The 25,104-nt window shown below is 40.8% G+C and overlaps 2 protein-coding genes across 5 annotated transcripts in view; one reads left to right on the plus strand and one right to left on the minus strand.

Moving 5' to 3' along the window:
* The window catches only part of LOC119617833 (zona pellucida-like domain-containing protein 1), a gene marked incomplete in the record, with an annotated part of 15,230 nt that extends 3,729 nt beyond the window's left edge, over nt 1–11,501 (plus strand). The window contains 12 exon segments of the mRNA XM_037980537.1: nt 100–180; nt 277–448; nt 537–630; nt 726–816; nt 4,530–4,674; nt 5,361–5,415; nt 5,989–6,109; nt 6,202–6,282; nt 6,409–6,580; nt 8,775–8,865; nt 9,042–9,071; nt 10,919–11,501. Coding sequence (XP_037836465.1) covers nt 100–180; nt 277–448; nt 537–630; nt 726–816; nt 4,530–4,674; nt 5,361–5,415; nt 5,989–6,109; nt 6,202–6,282; nt 6,409–6,580; nt 8,775–8,865; nt 9,042–9,071; nt 10,919–11,037 — 1,252 coding nt within the window.
* LOC108248434 (synaptotagmin-like protein 2) overlaps nt 11,446–25,104 on the minus strand; it is a 281,347-nt gene continuing 267,688 nt past the window's right edge. For 2 of the 4 annotated variants that reach the window (XM_037974476.1, XM_037974474.1), the window contains exons 14-19: nt 14,060–14,162; nt 13,818–13,979; nt 13,631–13,718; nt 12,823–12,925; nt 12,530–12,735; nt 11,446–12,422 (exon numbers count right to left, since the gene is read on the minus strand). In XM_037974476.1, coding sequence (XP_037830404.1) covers nt 12,274–12,422; nt 12,530–12,735; nt 12,823–12,925; nt 13,631–13,718; nt 13,818–13,979; nt 14,060–14,162 — 811 coding nt within the window. In that variant the 3' untranslated portion in view covers nt 11,446–12,273. Of the gene's footprint in view, nt 12,423–12,529; nt 12,736–12,822; nt 12,926–13,630; nt 13,719–13,817; nt 13,980–14,059; nt 14,667–25,104 lie in introns of those variants that run through there. The other 2 variants (XM_037974481.1, XM_037974479.1) reach the window with 2 other exon arrangements.

Consider the following 25,104-nt stretch of genomic DNA (forward strand, 5'->3'; position numbering starts at 1 on the left):
CAGAAAAGTAATAATACTTCAAGTATTGACACAAGACCAGTCATATCAGCACAAAACATGAAAAGGATTAATAAAACCCTGGTTATCTGTTCCTGAAAGGTTCCATGTTCTGCTGGACAGATGTTTTGCCACAACAAGTCCATTACCTGTTCAAAGCACCTACTATGACCTCTTTGTTGGGTGAGTTACAGACATGAAACCACAACGAGACAACCCATTTTTACACTTTTTACCCCTCCTAATATAAATCTCCGCCCGTCTCTTGTTGCACCCAAGGTGTGACCATGACCCACAGACTGTCGTCGACGTGAACGGAGTGTCCCAGTCGGCACGTTTCCACTTTGAGGCCTTCCGGTTTGTGGAGCACAAAAATCAGACAGTTTCCACTTTCTACCTGCACTGCACTACCAGACTCTGTGAGACGGCCACGTGTGCATCCTTAAAGCCTGTGAGTAAAGTTGACTTGCTCCACGTTCAGGCCGCCAACGCTGTTCGTAGAATAAATTGAGGTCTCCTTTTTTATTTGTTGTCCATAGGTCTGTTCTAAAAGAAGAAAGAGGGAAGCCCAGAACGATGATTTACCCACAGCCACAGTCACCTCTCCTGCTTTCTATGTCAATGACAATGCTGGTGCGTGATACTGAGAGAAGTGCTGCAAATTTACAATCTTTTTTTATATATTACGCAAACTGTGTTAAATTCTGAACATTCTGTTGTTTTTTAAGATTCTTCTGCGAGCTCCTCAGCTTCTCAAGTTAATAATCATCTATATCTGACGCTGGTCTGGGGGATCATCCTAAATGGACTGCTTTCTTGGTATCCGCTCAGTTTTTGATCATCCAAAGAAATTCATTTAATACCATCTTGTTTGGCATCCTAACGCTCCTCGTCGTTTCTGCTCCACCGACAGCGTCTTCTGAGACCCTCCGCAGCCGTCCGACAGCCGCCATCGTCCTGTGCATCCTGACCGTTCCCACCGCCGCCTTGGTGCCGCCTTTGTTTTCCACGCAAGACAAAGAAAACAACTCAAGGGATAAACATCGCCAGATTAAACTGGAGCTCTTTTCTCGTCTCTAACTCTTCATCATCTGCAAAGCATGAGCAACTTACTCTAGATAGTCATCAAATTTGGCATGCACGTAAATATATATATCCATATAAATCACATAGTCGGTTAATGAGGAGATGAGGGCTCGGTGCATGTACATTTAACTGTTTACTGTAATCACTGTTTTAGTTGTAATCATTTTATTCGGCTTATATTGAAGTATTTAAAAAGAGGTGGCGTCTTTTGTAATCAGAAATGTGGTTCCTCTAAATTGGCTCTGCTGAGAACAACTTTAAAAAAGGAGTTTTATTCTTTTTTGAAAACTTACAGCATCTTTGTTACATCTGAACAGACCGATTTAGATCAGATCGCACACGTTGGTGTAAAATGGTAATTTGCTGATCTAATGTGTACATATCAAATATGTATGTAGAATATATGCATGTAAAGGAATTATTTCTGCTGTGTTCTTTTGTCACTTTGAACGAACTACACTGTCTTTACTCTGCTGAAGAATAGAATAAATATGAAAAGCTACAACTTTGTCTCGAAGTCTTCAGGTTATTTTTTTTTGTCTGGGTGGTTTTGCGATGAACAAACCTGTTGATGCTCCAAGAAAACCTGTAACATATTCCTCAAGTACTTATCCATGGATCTGTTGGTCCACTTTGAAGCCATTTTACAGCTACAAAAATCAAATTAATCATATCTGACTGAAGCCGTAACTGTTGGATGGTCCAATAAATGAGCTGTTACTCAGTATGAGGTCCGCAAAGGTTGTTGATAGTAAAATACCAAGTGTACAAACCATTCGAGTGTTTAGACGAGCTCAGCTGTCAGTGTGAGGGCTACGCTGAGCAGCTGTCCCGTTTCTTCTGCTCATCTGTGGACAAACTGCAAAGACAATAGGTTCAGGAGGAGGACCAGGACGTCCCTCTCCAGCTCCTCCTGGGACATCTTGAGACGTTCCCACAGCCAGGAGGGATATAAAGTCCCTCCAGCGAGTTCTGGATTTGCCCCAAGATGTTCTCCAACAGGGATGGGCCTGGACAACCCTCCAGAGGGAGGTAACCAGGAAGCGTTTCAATGAGTTCCGTACAAAGAAGAAAAGTCAAAGCTCAGTTCAGGTCGCCTCCATTGTGTTGTCGCTCACGCCCATGAGGGGGACAGCGGTATAAAAGGAGCTTTCTGAGAAACCAGAGCAGAACTTCAAATGAAGACATACAGGTGAGTACCGAAGCACTTATTTCCAGCCTGGCGCTTCAGTTTGTTTCTACTTTTACAATAATGCCTTCAAGATCTATAGTTTTAATCTTTTTATTATATTATTTAAATTACAGGAAGATATTTGATGTACATTTAGGCACAAAGCTGTAGCTGAGTTTGTAGCAGTAGCTTCATGTCGAGAAATAAAAATGGAACAAAAATCCTGTCGGAGACCCGGTTGAAGCATGAATGTATGATTTGCTTTTTCAGGCTTTTCCCTTTTTTGGACAAGATTGAACTATTGTCTTGAACCTGTAAAAAAGAAAAAGTTTGGATTTGAAGTGGGTTTTTCTGTGAGTGGAACTGGTGCATCCTTAGGACTCCAATGTTTGCTTCTTTTTTACAGGTCAACACTGACAACAATGCTGCTGGTCATCCTTGGCTGCCTGCTTGGTTTGTTTCTGCAGGCTGATGCTCAGACTCCAGATGCATGCATTTTTAGTGATACTAACAGAGCTCCAGGTTTGTGTTGGTAACGCTGCTACATTCAGATAATTCCATTTCAGAAATCCCACTGTTTCCATTTACGTGCTTTTNGGACTCTCCTTCACCCAGTCGAGGAAATTGTATCAATTGCGTTGAGAAACCAGCTGATCAGATCCATATTCCTTAATTTTTTGGAAAATATGTAAAAAGAGGCTTCAAAAAAGGAAAGGCGGGGGGGGGGCACGAGGAGACAGAGAAAAAAGAAACACGTCCGCCTTCCACCAGAAGCAGAAAAAAAAAAGAAAAAAAAAGGCAGTTTGGCATTTGGTACATTATTGTGAGAGTCTTCAGTTAAAGCTGGGTGGGATTTTTTTTTACAGTAAACAAGGAAACATCACTTATTACATCCGCTAAAGAGGTTGGTTTTGGTAACGTCTGTCTGTGTACAAAATTACTGAAAAAGTTATGCATGGATTTTCATCAAATTTGCAGTAAGAGTCAAACATGGTACAAGGAACAAGATCTGGTAAAAGTTCAAGGTCAAAGGTCAACTGTATAACATAGGAATATTAAACTCCACAGCTGAACACCTCATGGGTCAAGGGTGATCACTGTTGATTTCCATGTTTATGGGGTCAAAGTCACAACTTGTCTCTTCTTCTCTGTGACTCTTGTTGCCTCCACCAAGGAAGTGATGTTTTTGTCTGTTTGTCTGTCTATTAGAAAGATCATATAAAAACTAACTAACAGATTTAGATTACATTTTCAGAAAATGCAATGGATTATATTTTGGTAGTGAGCCAGATTGTGATACAGATCGCACTATTTTTTAATCATGACGTGGCCTTGGTGGAGGTTTGAGCTCTCAGAGGGCTTCTAGTTTCAACATGCTTTTTGTTTTTGTGGAAAAAAAAAGATTTAAAATTGGTTGCCTTAAATTTTTGCTCAAAACATAAACAGTTAGTCACTGTCAAATCTGAACAGAATCAGTTTTCTTTCTACCTTGGCCCACTTTGTTTCCATCTTGGCAGCCGTTTATGATTTAAAGTACACGTTAGAAATGAAGGTAGACAAATTTACACCAGCTTTTTTTATTATTTTTATTTTTATCAGCTTGGTTTCCAAACTTGGACATTTTCCAGGGATGTTTTTTTTGTGAAAGAACTCCATGCAGATATCAGAATATAGCTCTAGTTTTTTTTAGATGGGTTGGAGACACTTATCAGGTGGAGACAAGTCAGAGATGCTCACCTTGACACTGACATAGACAGGTAAACCCCAAACAGAGACAGATGTCCTGAACTAAAACAGGTGAACCAAATGGTACACACACGTCCCTAATTAAGACACACACACATCCTTAACAAAGTCAGGTGAACTGAATGGTACACATACTGTACACCCTGAACAGAGACGGGTTCTTTAATAAACCCATCCATCTCTAGGTAAAAGTGTGTAACTGTGGATGTTTTTGTTTGTTTGTTTTGTTTGGGATGGGGGGTGGGGGGTTACTGTTTGTAAAACAGGTGTTTATTTTTTTTTTCTGCTGGGCATGTGAAAGGTACAAACTGATTAGATTGTTTTTGTTATTTGGTATAAAAAACAAACTATTCTTACAGGTGCACATGGTTTAAGTTGGAACAGAAAACAATATTTTAATGGAGATAGTACTTGTATTTTCTGTTTCTTGTCCGTGCATATTTGTTTCATCTATAGATTAATAACTGATTTTTTATGTTTTTATTTTTGTAGAAATCAGATTGTTGACTCTTTCTGTCTTCTCCATCAGGCATGAGTTTGACTCGGAGCAGATTCCTGACCTGACCAAAGACGTTTACATCCAGGATATCCACTGTGTTGGCTCATTGTGTAAGCTTTACTTCAGAGAGCTGCCCAACCCCCTGCTCACCTACCAGCTCTACGAGAAGTTCTCTGTAAGTAAAACCCAGAGTGAACATTGCTTGTCATGCATTAGTTTCTATGTGGTAATACAGTGGTTCCCACTTCTTCTGGACCCCCCTATGGATTACAATAAATTCTTGAGGACATCTCAAACCCACCTGATGTTTATAATAAGTATCTCCTACATGTCTCAATGGAGCTAGAGCTTTATTTTGACACTTGGACAGGAGCTGTCCTCTGACAGAAAACACGTCCAGGTCTAAAACCCCAACTGATGATAAATAATAATTGGTCCAAATCTGAGGTGAGGCCAAGGTGGGTACGATGTGGGTGGAGGGGGGCAACAAAATAATGTGCACAGCCTAGAATAGTTTTGCAAGCCGTGCATTCAAAAATAGGCCATGATTTTTAAAAATAAATAATAGTAAATAAATTGAATACAAGTAAAGGAAGAGAAAACACAGGAATGACAAACTGGTGTACATCACCTTTAACATATTTGTCCCTGTTTCAGGTGTTGTTCCACCTAAGTTTAAAACTCTTAACTCACTTAGTTTGAATAAATAAAAAACAGGCCTTAGTTTAAAATTGCATGTAAATATAAAAGGAATGAAATTGCCCTGAATTTTGAAAAATTCTTTTTTAAAAGCCAAAAAGTCTTTAAATAATTATACTTGGATTTGACCCACCCTGTCATTACAAATGTAATAAACCGCAGTGTCTGGGACTGGAAATAGAAATCTTCTCCAAACCCAACAGAACCATGCCTCAGGGTAAAGTAAATGTTTTCTGGTTGCTATGGCAGCAGGGGGGGCTGCAGGCTGATGTCCCTCAGTGTTTTATATGAACAAATGATGTCATGAGTTTCATGTTTATTTCCCTTTCCTGGGTTTTTTCTCTCTCTGTGAAGGAAGCTGTATCAGCAGCAACAGACGAGGAGCGACTCATAAAAATCCACGATGTCATCCAGCAGCTTCCTCCACCACATTACAGGTAAGGAGGGGGGGTCATCAAGTTCAAACCTAAATGAATCATTTATCACATTCCACCTGAGCCTTTGTTTTGTTTCTGTGGACACAAATACAAGTTTGAATCATTTTAAAGGAACTAAAACAGTGGTGCTCATAATATGCATGGGCCTGTATGGGATTTTAATGGTATGATAACTTTGAGCTATCATACCATTACCATATGTGCTCTTGGCACCAGGACACCCTAGGTCGCAGTTCAATGATCGATCTGCGGCCGCATGTTTTGGACACTCGGGTGAAGATCGGGGCGGAGCTGTCAACTGACCACTACCTGGTGGTGAGTTGGCTCCGTTGGNTTTTAGCAACTTGATTGAGTATTTTCCTTTCCTGTAAAACAGGATGCCCAGTATCAACAGACGTTAATAATTCCACCAACAGGACTCAACCTTAAGACCAAGGTTTATGTAGAAGTTAAAGCTACAAATCTGCCAGAAAAGTAATAATACTTCAAGTATCGACACAAGACCAGTCATATCAGCACAAAACATGAAAAGGATTAATAAAACCCTGGTTATCTGTTCCTGAAAGGTTCCACGTTCTGCTGGACAGATGTTTTGCCACAACAAGTCCATTACCTGTTCAAAGCACCTACTATGACCTCTTTGTTGGGTGAGTTACAGACATGAAACCACAACAAAACAACACATTTTTACACCTTTTATTCATGCAAAGGATCTCTTTGTACTCTTCTTTGTATAAAAAATACCTATCCGCCCATCTCTTGTTGCACCCAAGGTGTGACCATGACCCACAGACTGTCGTTGACGTGAACGGAGTGTCCCAGTCGGCACATTTCCACTTTGAGGCCTTCCAGTTTATGGAGCACAAAAATCTGACAGTTTCCACTTTCTACCTGCACTGCACCACCAGACTCTGTGAGACGGCCACGTGTGCATCCTTAAAGCCTGTGAGTAAAGTTGACTTGCTCCACGTTCAGGCCGCCAACGCTGTTCGTAGATTTTATGGTAGACAAAGCCATTGGAAGTAGGGGTGCAGCAATCCCCGAGGGATATCATTATCAGATATCATCTATCCAAATTACAGAGTATATTTTTAGCAGGGAGCTCAAACATTTCAGGAGTAGAAGGCTATTTAGAAAAAGCAGGGGGCTGACCCTCCACTGATCGTCCAAGGGGAGTCTATGGACCTCGAAATTTGAATTTTAGGATATCAGAAATGCATTTTCCTGGCATTTGGAACAAGGCTGGGAGGCTGTTTGAAGAGTCCAACATCAACAGTTTTTGAGTTCAATTTGTGAGAATTTTGGGCTTTTTGAAAGGACTGGGGAGAGTTTTCAGAAAATGAGATGGAGAATTCATTTAGCCAAGACAAGGAACCATCTAAAAACATATTGACTGGAGATTTGATATAGATTGTGTTCTTTTTGGTTGGTAGAATACACTCAGCTGAGAGGAGACGTACGCCAGACGTCCGAAGAACTACTAAGAAAACAAACTTTTATTTAACACGCAATGCAACAAAACTCAACTGTGGTATCTGTCATAACGACGCGGTGTCACGCCCCTAACATCGACCAATCAGAAGCCTCGGCAGATAAATGAGAACTATTGTCCAATCAGTGATGGTGTTACAAGAACCACGCCTGCTTCCTTGAAGATGGCTGCTGTCATGGATTGATAACAACTGTCTAAAACAAACGTGGGGAGGAAGAAAATCAACATTTATTGTGAATAAAATTACATTTTGCAGAATTATGCAGATTGGGGATCACACAGGGACTCTGCTAGGAACCTTTACAAAGTAGTTTTGGTCGATCGAGGAAAAGTAGCCAACAAAAACACGGCTGATTGGTTTTATACGGCGATTTTCTCCAGCTACTTCTGAAGCTCCTGCTTTAGTGTCTATTTTCAGATCAGACAGCTTTCTGTGTGTATTTGCTTTTCACATATTCTAGGAGCTCAGACTCACAGAACCCGCCCAGTGAAACCCGTTCCGACGGTCTTTTATCGGTGCTCATCAGACGGCGTCCCTCGGGCCGGGTGGTGGCAACACCCAAACACAACCGAGCGTAGGGTAAAAACAGTGTGACCAGAGGGAAAGACACAGGAAATTAAAGATATTTGACATGTTTTGTTTCTTTTAAAGCAACCCCAAAACATCAGTAACAATAAGCAGATCTAATAAATGTTGTAATTTATTTGGAATACATTGAATCCAGCTGAGATTAGATCCGTTTTACTGATAAAGAACCTAATCTGACGCAGAACATCAACCTTCTTAACTCTTAAGGCTGTAAATGTTGCGCTGGTTCTCCTTTTAATGGTAATTAAGAGAAAAAAAGATTAATTTTATATTTTAATAATACACCATGTTGCTGCTTATTGTGCTTGAATTTAGGCCTTACTGTCAAACCCAAACTAATAGCAACTTTAATGTTTCAAATGTTCTTTTTTTTACATTTTTAACACTTTTAGTCAACTTCTGTTTGTGCGTATTTTCTTAAACTTCCTCCTCATTTAATAATCCTGCACAGTGATCAAGAAAAACAAAAAAGCTTTTTATTTTATAAATAAAATACCTTTTTTTTCTTTAGCTAATACGAATTTCAGAGGGCGGCAAATCTCATCTGTGTGTGACAGCCAGGGTTGCAAAGTTTTTTGAATGTTCAAAGCTGGAAAACCTTTCATGGGAATTAACGATCATTAAATTTTTTTACTTCCGTAAATGACATGATCTTCCTATATAAATAAATGTACCTACCTACCTATGACAAAACAAAATGCTTATATTTTTGTTTGGATATGTTTGTTTGTTTTAGATTACCTCCACATCCCAGTTAATGCCCATAAATTCCTATAAAAAGGTTCCAAATAATAATGAATAATTCCAAAATTCCCCCGCTCAAATTTCCCACGGAAAGTTTCCAGAAATTTACCGGAAATATTCCCTTTGCAACTTTAGTGATGCCTTAAATTGGATATAAAAATAAGGCTTCACAAACATTTTGTTATTATTTAATTTTTTAATTGTTTCTACATAAAAAGCCTAGCCCCTGGCGGAGTCTGCCTCTGAGAAATTCTGGCCCCTGAGCAGATGTTGTCGGTGACCCCTGGTTTGTATTTTCCGTCTCTTGTCCAAAGGTCTGTAATGTAAGAAGAAAGAGGGAAGCCGATAACAAGTCCCCCAGCGCCACAATCACCTCGGGTCAAATACTCGTCAAGGACACCAACAGTGAGTCATCAGACAGCAAATAATAAGAAAAAAACACGTCAAACACACATCAGGTTATCAAAAAAATAGCACAAATGTTGGATTAAACACTAACAAAACTCTTATTGTCCAAGCATGTTTCAGATTAAGCAAACTGTGTTCATTTTCTTTAACATTATCTTATTTTTTTCTTTTAGTTGCATCTCAAAATTCTTCGTTGTCACAAGGTAATAATCACTTTTATCTGATGTTGGTCTGGAGCTGTGGTTCCCAACCTTTGTTTCCTTAGGGCTCCTTTTCCCCGACACCCGTGAACGCTCATCATTCGTTCGGAATACATCCCAGAGATGTGTTTTTTCAGTGAAGATGTGTCTCGAGCGTTCAGTCCTCTGTCCTGTGAGATGTTAGGACGTCTGGTTCAGCCAGTTTCAGTGAATTGTTATCGAGTCAAAGACTTCCCCGATCAGACCTGAAACTGTAGGTTTGGTCAGTTCGGGTCCAGCAGCTGTTCTCCTGGATTATTTTTGACTATTTTCTCTTGGATACAGCTGAGTTTAAACTCTCGTTTGGCTTAATCAAGGGGGGGCCCGTCAGATATAATATAGGCTGAGCCGTACAGTACGGAGGAAGAAGTGGGGCATCTCGTTGTGTTTAGGTGCTGAGTGCTCAAGTTTTACCACTTGCCACCCTCCTTGCATTTTTTTCTATAACAGCTGTAGACTCTGGCCACTGCTGCACACAGAATTCATGTCTCCAAAGACGGGAATAAAATGGGAATTGTACCCGAAAGCCAAGAAGGACCTTGAATAATTATTTGAAGCATGTCACAAGCAGCGGTGTCCATCCCTGGGGTCCTGGAGGGCCTCCATCCTGCAGGTTTTAGATGTTCCCCTGCTCTTCAGAGGGTTTTCAAGCATTGCAGAAGCCTGTTCATCACTCAGTCAATCAAATCAGACGTGTCAAAACTGAGAAACACCTAAAACATGAAGGATGGTGGCCCTCCAGGACCAAGATTGGACACCACTGCACTACAGTATGTCCACTCATGATTATTGTTGAAACGACGTGTAAACATCGGAATACCAGGGATTAAATTCCTGTCAACATATAAATACAACTGATTTACTTTTCCCAGCCGTCGCTTCAGATAATCAACATTAGCAAACACAGAAAGAACTCACTTACTTTACATTTTACAGACACTGAGCTAAGATTCAGTGTGGTAGAAGCTGAGAATTGTCTCCATCTCATACACTGAGAGCTAACAGGTCTTCAAGCTACTTTAACATTCCTTTAAGGATTATAAGGCCTTTAATTCTAACTCTGTAGTCATTTGAACATGATGATTAAATCATCTCATTGTAAAGAGTCTAAGTTAACAGTAAAAGTGGACGGTACTTAAATAGCACCTTTCTAGCCAACCAGGCCACTCAAAGCGCTTCATCTGACCCCTCATTGACCTATCCATACATCCATACAGGACTCTGCTACATCGCTATAAAGGTAACCTGAATAATTCATCCTATAAAGTCTAATCAGTGCTTCAAACATCGATGGGGCACATCAGATGCAGTGAGGGGTTCAGTGTTTTGCCCAGGGACACTTCAATATATGGCAGACTGGTGGAATCAAACCTCCGACTCTCTCATTGGAGGACGACTGCTCTAACCACTGATCCACAGCCACCCCTGTTGGATACAAAAAGTTTTTTTTGTTTTTTTTCTAAATGATTAATTTGTTTAACGTGCTGCACTTTAATAAAGAGAGAATGAACTTTCCACACAGAGCAGCTGACTGTAAGTCAGAGGTCAGAGGTCATAAAGGGAGGGGGTTCCTTGATGCTACATACCCCCCAATTGGGATTCAATGCCGCTCTTAAAGAAACAGCGGTGTCTGATGGGATTAAACGCTTGCCTGGACCTTTAATTCCAGTTTATTTTGCTATTTTGTGCCATTAAACTCCGCCCCCCACCTCCAAAAGGTTGGGAATCACTGATCTGGGGGTAAAACCTTTGAACGGACGGTTGGTTGATGAGCGAAAAATGATCACGTTATCGTCCTTCTCCGCCAACAGTGTCAACTCAGCTCACCTACAGCCGCCCCATAGTCGCCATCATCGTCTGCATCTGCATCCTCACCGTTTCCATCGCCAGCCTGGCCGCTTACTTCTTCTACATGAGGCGGAAAAACTGACGGGATGGATGAGAGTCGACCGCCAACTTCTGTGACGGCCTCAAGAAACCTACATTTAGCAGCTCATTGTGTTCAGTTTTTAGTTGTAATCATTTCAGGGCAACAGTTGCTTCTGTGCTTGTCTGTCTGTTAGTAAAATATCTCATGAACCAGCAAATTTTAAAGAAACTCAGAAATTCTTCAGCGGACGTCCATCGTCAGCTTTAACCTTTGGAGTCAACCCAACTGGAGATGGCTGCAACGGGATCAGTCTTACAGATAATGAGCTCAAATTTGGCGTGGTAGTAACTGAGAGTCATCCCCAACACACACTCAGAGGGCTAACAGATCAGGTGACATCTCGAAAGAAGGTGGATGTTCTTTTTCCAGTTCATATTGTCTCTTTCTGTACAGAAAATGAGAACTTGATCCAGTTTGAACAGATTTTTATTCTTTACAACGAGCAAATAAAATACATATCACCAGTTTGGGTCACAGATAAATGTCCGTTTTCAACATTAATTGGGTGGTACGACTGCTTATGTAACGTGTTACTACAGTACTTCTGTTGGTGCGGTGTGTTGTACCTTACACAGATGCAAAGGGAAATAAGATTTATAAGAATTTTAATCCTAAAAACTAGAAAGATGAAGCATAACCAAATAAAAAATTTACGGAAACCCAAGGATGACTGAAGTTCTTCCTTAGGGAGAACATGTTTATAAACCAACATTTAAGAGCAGCTAATAATTTAAAAAAGGGAGTTTTTAGTCAAAATCTTTAAAAGTTAAATTCACCTGAATGACACAAAAAACAGCAGAAACAACAGATTTGTGGCTTTCATGAGAAAAATAACTGCTTTAACTAAGACAGAAAAGAAGGATTGTAGTTGTTATAATAAAAACCATGTTTCATTTCTGGTAAAGATGCTGCCTCTTCCAGCCTGAATCCTAAAAATCCCGAAAACGACAGAAAACCCGTTCAGACGAAGGGTTGGGCTTCGTCTCCGGTTCCTGACGATTCTTGATCCCGATTCTTTTAAGACTGAACTCCTGCTGTAACAGCATTTAATGGAGTTTTGGAAGCCATTTTGGTTTTCAGCACGTCTAAATGTTGATTTTACTGAAGTCTGTATCTTTTTTTGTGTGTTTTTTATTCAACTTCTAAAACTCAAACTTCACCGATGAGTTCGCAGCGATATTTTAAATAAATTTAGTTTTTTTTTTGTTTGTTTGTTTTGAACGTGGAGCCGTTCGGTCATCTGAAAGCTGTCCTGGCAGAAAGGAGCATCCGGAGCGGCAGCACGTCCTCCACCCACTGGTTCGGGGAGGCGATCATTCGGTCCCACAGGGCCGCCTCGTACGGACCCGAGTCCATCCAGTCCACCAGAGCGCCGTAGCTCCGCCCTGCAGGCAGGAAAACAGGAAAACCTGGTTTCCCTCGTGTGTTTTGTTTTTTCGTGTCTGTAAATCAGCCCGAGTCGCGCCGCAGCCGAGTCCTGTGACCCGTGTACCTGTTCCGGCTCCAAGCCTCAGGCCCCCCAGCAGGCTGCTCGCCAGCCTGTCCCGGTCCCAGACGGTGAGCTCCACGCAGACGTCCGCCAGGTCTGGCTCGCTGATCCCATCGTACACCATGGTGTGGTTAAACACCGGGTCTGCGGTCCTCCGAAGGACGCGCGTCTTCTGGCGACTCTTCCTGCTGGTGTCCGGGAGCACGAAGCTGCAGAGGAGGTGAGGACAGATCAACGGCTGAACAGAGGAGGTGAAACCCGTCCCCCGGCTGGAGACCGGGGACGTGCTGACTCACCACTTCACATAAGGGTCGATGGTGGCTCGGATCAAAGGCAGGTTCTTACACTCTTTCACCCAAACGTGAATCTCTCCGGTGCTGGAAACGTCTTTCCTTAAACCTTTTAACAAACGAACAAAATGTAAAAAAAACAAACTGCGATTATAAAAACCAGCAAATGGCAGAAAATTATGGCTTACAGTGAAATTAGGACCTTTTTAGGAAGACATCAGCTGTAGATCGTGGGGTTCCAAGGGAAACACGTCCTGCACAAAGTGCTACAGCTAGCTGCTGCCGCTAATATTCGCTAACAACCATAAAATTCAAAGTAAAATAAATTGTAATGCAAAATTCAGGGCAACGCAAAGGTTTATAAAGTAGCGTTTGGATGAACCGATTTGAGATTCTTACGTTTGGTTTAAGACGCAGAGCCCCGCCACCTCCCGGCTCAGACTAGCCGTTAGCTCATCAATCCGATCAGAATTAAACTTTATTTCTCCAAACCGAAGTAGAACTTGACCTTGAACACGGGTCCGTTATGTTACCCGAGAACAGTCTCTGTATTGGGCCGATTTTTCACTACGTTTTGTCAGTAGGCAGGCAGCTGGGATTAAACTTTAACTTGGTTCAAAATGGACTCCGAACCCTCAAAGTGAAGTCAGATTACCAGCAGGTGTTTCTTTATTGCATCAATTATCGTATTATTTTGTTATTTTTGGTCAAACTGGATGAAAAAAGACATTTAATTTGCCTGAACTGTATTTTTATTCAATGTCTTCTTTAGTTTCCACAAACAACAGATCTAAAAAGCAGGCAGGAGGCAAACCTTCGCTGTGGGTGACCTGCGGCAGGAAGCGGACGGCCAGCCTCATCTCTCCTCTGCCGGCGTTTAGCGGCGCGATGAACGGAACGGTCTGCAACACAAGGAGCGTTCTCAGCCTCGACCCCAACGCCAGCTCGCTCACCGTTCAAACGCGGATCGGACGGCGGGCCCTTTGCGTCCGCGTTTTTACCTTCGCTCTCAGAGCCAAGCGGTTCATCTGGGTGTGGTCCGAGTCCCACTTGGACAGATCCATGTCCACCTCGCCCAGGAAGCTGTTCCTGCCGAAGGTGTCGTGATGCCAGACGGAAAGGACCAGCGTCTGGGTCCTGAGGTACTCCATCCGAACTCGGTACTGTGGAAACACAGACAGGTGATGCTTCCGCTCGGCGTGAAGCCCAGCGTGGGGGGAAAAAAACATGTCCGCGCTCTTACTCTCAGGATTTCGTTGAACTTCGGGTTTAACGTCTTCTTCTTGACCGACGTCTTCCTTTTTCCGAGGTTAGCTTTGTCAGGGACCAGGTAGCTTTTCACGTACCTCACAAAGGATCAGAGCAGAACATTCATAACAAACACTGACTGCTGAGGGGATAACTTTTTACAGTCATGGCTTTAAATGACCACATAAACACATCCAACATGGCTGACTTCTTGTTTGACCATAACAGGACATATGTTTATGTGAAGAGAAGATTTATTCATCATTTTTATGGAAAGAATTGGTTTATTTTGGTATAAAAACCTTGTTTCCTTTCTGTTGAGCACGTAAGGTGTGTCGTAGAAGGATAATACGAAGCATGATTTAATATCATGTGATATGAAGGAATGAAGTCCTGGAAGAAACTCATCTTAAACCTCTGCGCCGACTGAAGGCTTGAGTTTTTTCTCACTGGTCTCTTAAGGCGCCGTCATGCTCCGGTAGACGTCAGGAAGTCAGTTCTTGGTCTCATGGTTTGCAAGCCGTTCGGTCTCCTTCACACCTTTCATCGTCCACGAGGCGCTCGGATCAGAACTCCTGGGAAGCTCCTCCTCCCGCCTCCTGCTGCGTTAAAACAGGTTTCTTCACGCCGGCTCCTCAGCTCTCCTGTCCTTGTACAGATTGTTGCTTCGGGACGTGTTAATTAAACCGACTGAGAGACAGCCCCAGCCACGACGACTCGTCTGCGTCTCTTTTTAAGCTCACGGGTTTCTAAGATCTGCTGATTTTCTAAAAGCTGCTTCTCAGTGGAGCAGCAGCCATTAAAGCTCACCGGCTTTTCCTCGTGAACAACTTCTGACCAATCACACAACACTGGGCACAAACCCCTGGGAAAAACAATTCGCCCCGGGTCTCATGTCAAAGAGCGGCGGACGAAGCTGCCACAAGAACAAAAAAACGCCATTTTCGTCATGCGACCACAAAACTTAGAGCTAACTTTCAGACTTCTCATGGAGGATAGAGACAGATTAAACCCTGAGACCCTGACCCTAGTTCTGAGCCAAAAGGCCTTAACCAATCAAACCCAGAGGAAAACCTAACCATAGCCCTGGGCCAAAAGACCCTATCCCCCTAAATCGTGAGGAGACCCTAACCCAAGCCCTACGCCAAAAGGTCCTAACCCCTCAAACCCCGAGGAGGCCCTAACCCTAGCCCTGGGCCAAAAGACCCTAAACCCTTAAACCCTGATGAGACCCTAACCCTAGCCCTGGGACAAAAGACCCTATCCTCCTAAACCGTGAGAAGACCCTAACCCTAGCCCTGGGCCAAAAGACCATAAACCCTTAAACCCTGATGAGACCCTAACCCTAGCCCTGGGCCAAAAGGACCTAACCCCTCAAACCCTGAGGAGACCCTAACCCTAGCCCTGGGCCAAAAGGCAATAACCCCTCAAACCCTGGGGAGACCCTAACCCTAGCCCTGGGCAGAAGAACCATAACCCCTCAAACCCTAAGGACACCCAAACCCTAGACCTGGGCCAAAAGACCCTATCTACCTAAATCGTGAGTAGACGCTAACCCTAGCCCTGGGCCAAAAGACCCTAACCCCTCNGTGTTCTGGGCACGTCCCACCGGGAGGAGGCCCAGAGGAAGACCCAGGACACGCTGGAGGGACTATGTTTCTCAGCTGGCCTGGGATCGCCTTGGGATTCCCCCAGAAGAGCTGGCCCAAGTGGCTGAGGAGAGGGAAGTCTGGATCTCCCTGTTTAGGCTGCTACCCCCATGACCCGACCCCGGATAAGTGGAAGAGAATGGATGGATGGATAACTTTGAGCAAAAATCCGATAGTCACGATATTACAGAATTAAAACACAAATGTACACTGCAAAACATAACTTATTTGCTTATTTGCAAAAATGCACTTAATATTAATTTTGCTGCCTAAAGAATATCATATAATCTTTAATAATGATTACTTTATATGTATTGTGTAATGATAGTAAATAAAATATGTATTTGTAGTTAGGCCTGTCAAGATAACAAATTTTGATGGATGAAATTATTGTGATAAATGATTATATCGTTTGGAGGCCGTTTTAAACTAATGTAATGATAATAACATAAAAGTACAAGTACATCCTCTCAAAGATTAATAAACTTTACTTTCAAAAGAACATTTAACACTGGAACTGGAACACAAAATAAACAAAACAACCAAAAACAAAAATAAAATGGATTCTCAGCCTCCATTAACAAAAAATGCACTTGAAAAAAAACTAAATACATATAAATAAATAAATGGAAATTAAGCCTACATTCAACCAAAACAGTACATATTATTAAGTCTCTAACCTAAACTGCCCTTCAAAAAGTAATAATCATTAGTTTATATCGAGAAGATGGACAAAACTGCCAGTTTTATGAACAAAAAGAGCAAACTAACAAAAGCACACGACAACATACCGGCTCTCAAAGGTTCAGAGGTTCCCCTCGGTCATTGGGTTTGAATCTGAAGTGCTCCCACACCGCTGCTGTTACTTCCAGCTTCAAACCAGTTCCATTTTGGTTCCATTTCGTTTTTTACCCCAGTATCAAACAGCGTTTCTTTATCTTGCTAACTCCTCACGGGGGTTAACGCTGCAGAGATACAAGACGGTGTGCCTCAGCTGGCTACCTGACGCGATAGGCCACGCCCCCTTACACTCAGGAAACGAAAAAGGGAGGGGTCAGTGAAGAGCACCGGAGCTGAGCTTTTTGTCCTCCAGTGTCTTCAGGAGAAAGACAGAGAGACATAAAGAAACAATATCGCAGATAAATGAAAATTATCAACCTCATTTTAATTTATTGTGCGATTAATTGTTTATCGCAACAGGCCTATTTGTAGTTTTTATTTTAATGTATTGATATGCACCAGAGACCATAAGATCCTCATCTCAAGACCTGAGGATCAGAAATTTATAGGCATCACAGGGTCAGTATTCCAGTGGTCCAATTTCACATCCTGCTTCAATGATAAATGGTTTTGATTTTGACATCAGAGATTTTGTTTCCATCTTTGCGACTCTCCAGTGGGGGGTACCACAAGGTTTTACTCGTGGACCTCATCTTTTTAATTTATAGGTGTTATTTTTTGTAGACAGATTATTTTTATGCAGATGATTGTGAAGTATTCTTCCCTCTGAAGCACACTGGGCCATGCTCTGTCCAGCCTCTCCTTGACTGCCTGGTTGACATGAGGAGTTTGATTGCATTAAATTTTCTGAATTTCAATGAGAAGAAGACAGAAGTCATATTGTTTACACCCAGTTGCACCAACAAAAGAACCCCTGCATTGAGACCTTTCCTCCCTTGCCCTTGATGAGAAAAACATTTTCACAATTCTGGGAGTGAATATGGATTCTTAAGTTATACAAAGGCAATAAAGGTAAATTCCTAATTTTTTTCAGGTGATGTGGCTGTCTAAAAAAAAGCCTATATGTAACAGCTGAAGGCAGTGAGGGATGCTGTCAGGCTGAAGAAGGAGTCCTATCGGGCATTCTTGGCCTGTGGGACTCCAGAAGCAGCTGACAGGTACCGGCAGTCCAAGCGGCATGCGGCTCAGATGGTCGCTGAGGCAAAAACTCGGGCATGGGAGGAGTTTGGAGAGGCCATGGAAAAAGACTTCCGTACGGCTTCGAGGCGATTCTGGTCCACCATACGGCGTCTCAGGAGGGAAAAGCAGTGCAGCACCAACACTGTTTATAGTGAGGGTGGTGTGATTCTGACCTCGACTCTGGACTTTGTGGGTCGGTGGGCCGAATACTTCGAAGACCTCCTCAATACTACTGGCACGTCTTCCATTGAGGAGGCGGAGCCTGGGAGCTTTGGGTCGGACTCTCCAATCTCCGGTGCTGAGGTCACCGAGGTGGTTAAAAAGTTCAGTACAAAATATATGTTTAGAGTTTCTGATTTAATAAAAACATATCTGTTCTGTTGTATCAGTTTGATCCTGCTGCAGTTTAGTCTCTGGGGTTTAGAGCTTTAAAGTGTCCAATATTAAAGATGATTAAACTGCTGAGTGACAGAAAGCTTTCACTCTGCTGCTCAACACAATGTTAATGATCATGTTATAGAATAATACTAATGTAAATGTGAGTTTTACCTGCAAAGGGAAGATGAGGTAAGGTGGTAGCCATTAAAATTAAAAAGCAAGAACACAATACACTTTTATTAATCAGAGAAGTTAAATTTTATCTTCTGGCTGTAACCAGGCTGTTGGTATTTAGTGAAGCTGTTTAGAGTCTGAAATGTCTGTGGTATAAAAAAAATCATTTAATGTTAGAATTTCTCTGGACAATCTGAAGCTGGTGCTGTCAGCCTCAGTGTTTTATCAGATAGATTTATTTACTAATGTTTGTTCACAATAAAATGTTTAAGGTAAAAAAAAAAAGGATTATTTGTGAAAAAAATCACCAGATTACTGAACTGTCACTGGACAAATATAAATAATCTCCTCCAGATTATTAGACAGAGAATTTCTTCAAATAAAAATAAAACCTAACAGAAAAATATTTACAGTATACTTGATTTAAAAGTCAGGTTGTAGCTTCTTTAATATTTTTATTTTTTGTGCTTACAGCTGCACCCCATCACAAATGTTTCGCCTACAAGATCTCTATTAAAATAATTAGCAGCTTTGTCCAAAGTAATATTTGAAAACAATTTAAACAATTTAAATTAGATTACCAAATCATTCCTCGGCTGCTGATCAATAATTAAGCATTAAGAGCAGAGGACATGTCAGCTGGACAACAGCAGATCGACAGTAAAAAATATTGTTTTTGTTTTGGTAAAACTAAAACTAAATTATCACTGTGCTGACATTTTAACTAGAATCTTCTTTTAGCATCATTAGCATAGTTAGCATTGCTAACAGTAACAGCGGCCTCAGCTGAAGTGTTCCCAACTCAAAAAGCGTCTAACATCCTGATCCTGTGCTTCAGGACAGATGTGGAAAAGTCAAAGGAGCAATCAGAGCTGCAGTCCACTCTTCTGTCAGCTGAGCTGCAGCTCACATGATGAACAGCTTCTTCTTCTGATTTTATTTTTATTTTTTAAATGCCCTAAACACAGTCCATGTATCCAACTTCATGTTTTCTCCAGGCAGTAAAAACCTTCCTCAGGAGCAGTGCAGAGAGGTGCTGCGGGAGGTAGAGGTTTGTCTGGGATGTGTTCGCTGACTGGAAAAATATCTGATTTTTGCATGTTGACAGGCCATTCAGGCAGAATGTTGGCCCATGCTGGTCACAAGATGATTCCTGGGTGCTTTTATTGTTTTAATGGTTCCTAATTTTAGCTCTGTAGATTTTTGAATTTTATCCCATGTCTTGTGCTTGTTTGTTTTATTGTCCAGCACTTTGATTGGCCTTGTTGCTGTTTTTAAGTGCTTTAAAATAGTGGTTTCATATGATAGTAATAATAAGGAGACTGATAAAACATAATGAGCATGTTGACAGTCACTCTGTTTTAAATTTGTCAGCTTTTAGATAACTCAGAACAGATTTTTAAACAATTTGTGATCAACGTTTTTATTTATAACATTTTATTTATGATGATATTTAGGATCAAGGCCATTTTTTTTATTTTATCACACTTAGTCAAAATAAATTTAAATTTTAAATATAGTTCCAGCTAAAACACCAGAGTCAACAGGTTGTTTATTAATGTTTATTTATAGTTCAAGTAATTGTGGCTATTCTTTGCCATTCTGTAACACTGAGAGTTTGTTTCAAAACAGCATTACCTTGAAAATAGAGATGGATGTTGCTACTCTTGTAGACAAGCCATGACTGACGGAGCTTTTCACTAAACAACATGTACTGTTGTGGAAAACATAAAATCCAGACTCAGACTGAGAATCTTCTTAAGAGTAAAAGTTTATTTTGTTGTGCCCAAGGCAAAGCAAGCACATGTATTCAACAGATAATCAGAATGCTCTAAAAAAATGTTAAAGTTTTAAAGTTTTGCTTGTGTCCAAGCAGCTGGCTGGAAAATTCCACCTGACACAATACCTTAGACACCCAGCCCTGTAGTGTGTAAGCCCACTGCTAAGAAACACACCTGCACAAGCAGTCAGGAAGGGACGCACAGATTTTGTTTTCATTTTTAAGACTGCACAAGTGACCGGAAGGTGGAAACAAAAAATATAAAAGCTTTGTCTCTGGTATCTTATTAAAAGACATCTGAACCGTCTAATCTAAAAAATGAATGGTTTTGTCACTATGACCTTTTAACACAGTGATATTCTTTGAAACCAGTAACTGACCTTTTCCCACACCTGAAGCAGCCTTTTTGTCAGAGTCATTAAGCTGAACATCACTGGTTCTACAACAAAAGTCAAAGGGTTGAACATCTTGGAACATCACTAGATGGAGTTAGTTAAGTGTTGGTAAATGATTTTTTTTCTCTCCTAGGACCCTGGAGTTCCTGATGAGACACCTGTCCCGCCTGGCAGCATTCAGTTATGTCACCAACATGCATAGTAAGAACCTGGCCATCGTCTGGGCCCCCAACCTGCTCAGGTGAGAGCTTCTGCTCAGCACAATATTCTTTATACATCACAATCCACTAGATTGGAAAAACTTCTCTCTGGTAACTCCTGTTTCAAAGAACATGTAGCTTTTATAATTGAGTATAACTCATGATGTATTTTATATCACAGGATAAGTTTCTCTTCTTTTGGCTACTTTAAGTATTTGTTGAAGTAGCCTTGATGGGTTCTTGACCGTCAATCATAAAGTAGTCCTTTTGTTTGAGCAAAAGTAACATGAAGCCACTTTCTCGATATTTCTGTTTGATTGTTAAAAAATAAATACATAAATATTTGTAGATACCAGCCAGCAGGATAATAGTTTTAAACCACATGGAGGTATGACTCAGTATTTTATCTGCTTTGTATTTTTATTTAGCTGACAGTTCATTCCACCAGGGAAAGAATGGTCTTCAGTGAGATTCATTTTGTTGTTGGTTGTTCTCTTTTACTCTGAACACACACAGATCACACTTTATCTGCTCCTAATTCTGCGTCTCACTTCATACTTTGATCATTGTGGTTCTGAAACTGTAGAGGTGGGTCGGTTAAAGAACACCCCCACCTACTCCCACAAAGCGAGTGATTCTGAGTGATTAGTTTGGTGCAAAAAGTTAATAAAATGGTCTGAGAAGTTATTACTTCACACAATAATTAAAGGAGCTTTCATTTGGAAAGCAAAACATGTTTGCTAAACAATCTTTTTCTTCTTGAGTTGATCATGTAGGACAATTGAACACAATCTGCAGCCTTTTTATGATTTGATTTACACCAGGTGTTTTTCTATGGGCCACAGAACTAGGACTGTTGCAGGTTAAACTCAGCTCTGCCAAATATAAATTTTAGAATTAATATTATGATTTTCATTAGCTATAAGTAGACATTGTAACTAGACAATAAAAATCGGAACCAGTCATGTAGAGAATTTCAAGGGTATACATTTTTTGTATGCATGTTTTGCAGTGTTTTAAACACAACCATTAAATAAACAAGTCAAAACTGCACATTTTGTATTTCTTTTTTCCAGTAAAAGAAATCTGTTTTTCTTGTGTTTAAACAAGTGCAATGAAGTCATCTTTCATACTTGAGGGAGAAATGAAGGACAGCTGCAGGTGATGTCACAGAGAAGGGTCTGTATCATGTGTAGGAAGTTGTCCTTTTTTGTTTCTTAGGGCACATTACCACAGCAGAGTCCTCCGAACACTTTGATAAACTCCCCATCAAAGAAGACAGCTCACAAAACTAGTCTGGACTAATCCCTGGATGTAATTCTTGGTTGAATGGCCTGGTTTCTTTACACTTTGATCTGTATTTCTCTGTGTTTCATTCAACCGTTACAAACAACATTGTGTTTTTCACAAACTGAGTTCACTGCTTTGCAGCTGACTTCAGTAAATAAACACTTAGGAGTTCAAACCTTAAAATTCTGTATTAGGCTTTGTATATTTACTGTATGCTGACATGATGCTAACAGCTTGCTCACAGACAGGAAGCTGCTGATGTAAACGTCATAGAGCTCGCCTTCATAATAAAAACACTGCAAAGCCAATTTCATAATTAAAGTAGAGATTTTTGATTTCTGTGCAGAATTATTTATATTTTACTTCAGATTTTTCATTGGCCTGTATTTACTTAAAAGGGACCTATTCTGCTTCCTTGAACAGGTTAGGATAGGTCTGTGGGCTGTACAGAACATGTTCATTACATTTAATACACAAAATCATCCTCAGATATTCAGATTTCACCTGATCAGTTCTGCCTGTTTTAGCTCATTTCATAATGAGTGGTTTTAGGGCTATGTCACTATTATGCAAATAAGCTGCTGTTGGCCACGCCCCCCAACTCAGTGTCTCGCCTCAGAACATAAAAACTCTCTGAAGGATTAAACTCTGCCGATCTGATGCACATTTATATTGTTATTAATTCACATATATATATATATATATATATATATATATATATATATATATATATATATATATATATATATATATATATATATATATATATATACGTTTTTGAGGTCGACCTGCTCTTGGCAGATTATTATTATTATTCTTTCCATTTTTTGATTGTGGACTTAACTGAACTCTTGGGGATGGTTAGGGCCTTGGAAATCCTTTTGCATTTATCCCCTGATTTGCACTTTTGAATAAACTTTTCTCTGAATTGAATTAAGCCATTTCTTTTTAAAGGGGGTGAATATTTAAGCAGTCACTGTATAAAGATTTGTACTGTAAGGTGAGCCCTGGAGGTGCCTCTATTCATAGTGAAGCAGCCTTATAAATTAACCTTGTTATCAACTAAGAAATTAATTTCTCAAAGATGCTGCAGTAAAATAACCAAAAACTGTACTTTAGAAGCTATTATACAAGACTGAAGTAAACTTTGATCATAACAATGTGGTCTGAATTTGTTTAAGTGTTTAAAACGTGACCTGTATAGAACAACCTTTTCTCGCAGAGACTTGGGAACGATGGGACGGTTTTCTCTGAATATCAGTGATGACTCTAGCCAGTTCATGACCCACAAGAAAAATGTGGCTAAAATGTGTGGCACCAGCCAGTTTTGTGAACAAATCCTCCATACGAGGCGAAGGGTGACAGTCCATTATCACAATTTTATTAGGTTCACAGAGATTAACACAAAGCTTCAAGTCTTCTTTTCATATTCGTGCTACCACTGGAGGACTCACCCATTCAGATGCATCCACTGGTTCAGTGATGCCTGCTTAGAGTAAGCACTTGTGCTCTGCTGAAACCTCTTTACGTATGCTGATTGGTAGATGTCTCAGTTTTTGGCGTATAGGTTGCACTTTGTTGTTTACTTGAACCTTGTGGACATACCAAGATGGTGGTCTGAAGCAGAATCAACATTATTCACCATGCATGTGTTCTTTTTCATCATCCTCTTTAGTGAAAGTCACTTTTCCACCAATGACATTAATCTGCAGTGCTTTGATCAGATCCAGGCCCAGTAGTGATGATCCAGTCTTCACTATATAGAATAAAGCTGGAACTTGTTGTTTTGATTTGCTACTTTTGCTTTAGCTTATAGGCAGCCAGTGACAGGTAGATCACCTTTTGCTATTACGACTATGTAAAATTTGGGTTCTGTCAGTGGGCATTGTTCAAAATCTTATTTGTGGACAGTTTCTGGTAAAATAGACACAGAAGTGCCAGTGTCTACATTTAACTCTAGGACCTGGGAGTTTCCTTGTGGTGCTTCAATGGTCACTTGGTGATTGTATAAAATGCTACAGCCATCAGCAGTATTGCTAACTCAAGAACAATCACTACTCTCGCTACACCCACTCATAAATTTGCATACTTTAGCAAAACGTCCCTTTTTCATGCATTTATGACAGTTAGCAGCAGGACAGTTTTTATCATTTGCCAGGTATTTATCTGATCCACATCTGAAGTAGTGACGTTTTTTGTGACATGCCTAGATATGTGTTTTTCCAGTGCAACTATGGCTTCATCAAACGTGGTACCTTGATCTGGTAATGTGTAGAAAAGACTATCCTTCTGACCTTAAGCATTATAGTAAAATGGCACGTTGCCTTTTCTCAGGCCTCTCGTGTCCAAGCATGTATTTCTGGAACATTTTCCACCACATTGTAAACTGGACTGTAGGCTTGCCAACATGATGCAGGAACAGCAGTGGACCCTGTACACTTTTGGGCTTAAAATCCTTTAGAACCGGAGCCCATGACTACAGTTCCCTCATAACACTGAGTGACTAGTTTTTCCAGGCATTCACTCTCTTCTAAAAACTGTAGAATTTGTCTCACCATTGTCTCTGCTTGTTTGCCTCTGCCTGCTTCTGGGTGCATTGCATTAAAATAAAAAAAATACATAATGGAAACAATTCACCTTATTCAAACAAAAATCAAAAGTATTGAACAAGACCACCTGGAAAACATCAGTGCCAAGTTTCATAGTGATTGGAAAACGTGATGCTAACTTACTAGCATTTAGTTGTTTACAGAACTTCCCCACCAAAAACCTATAATTAAGTTACAGAAGATCAAAGATTTGGGTATAGGAAAAAAATTATATAAATCAAAGAGCATATCCAGCAAATGTTAGCTCTGTAGGACAAAATAGTAATTTTTTAAGTGTGTCAATTACATGCCAGGCCCACTTTCACCAATCATTATATTGTAAGGAATAGTGTAAGGACACTCAGAGGGGACCCGGAAAATCAACCACACACAGGAGTGTACAAAAGGGAAAAACTTTACTTTTCAGAAACTGGTTTCTGCTCCGGGAGAGGACATCAAACACAGCACTGTAGAGCCGTGGACGGGTGGAGCAGAGGGACAGAGGGTCTGAGGACAGGGTGATGCAGGAAACCACTGGAACAGGCTTCAGTAGAAGCAATGAAGATCTCCACGAGGAGATCCCAAACGCAACACCCAGAGACTAGTCGATGATAAGGCAGAGGTCATACACAGGAGGTCAGAGAGAGCAAACTTAGCTTAGAGGGG

The sequence above is a fragment of the Kryptolebias marmoratus genome, linkage group LG2 (genome assembly GCF_001649575.2).
Source record: "Kryptolebias marmoratus isolate JLee-2015 linkage group LG2, ASM164957v2, whole genome shotgun sequence".
Lineage (NCBI taxonomy): Eukaryota > Metazoa > Chordata > Actinopteri > Cyprinodontiformes > Rivulidae > Kryptolebias > Kryptolebias marmoratus.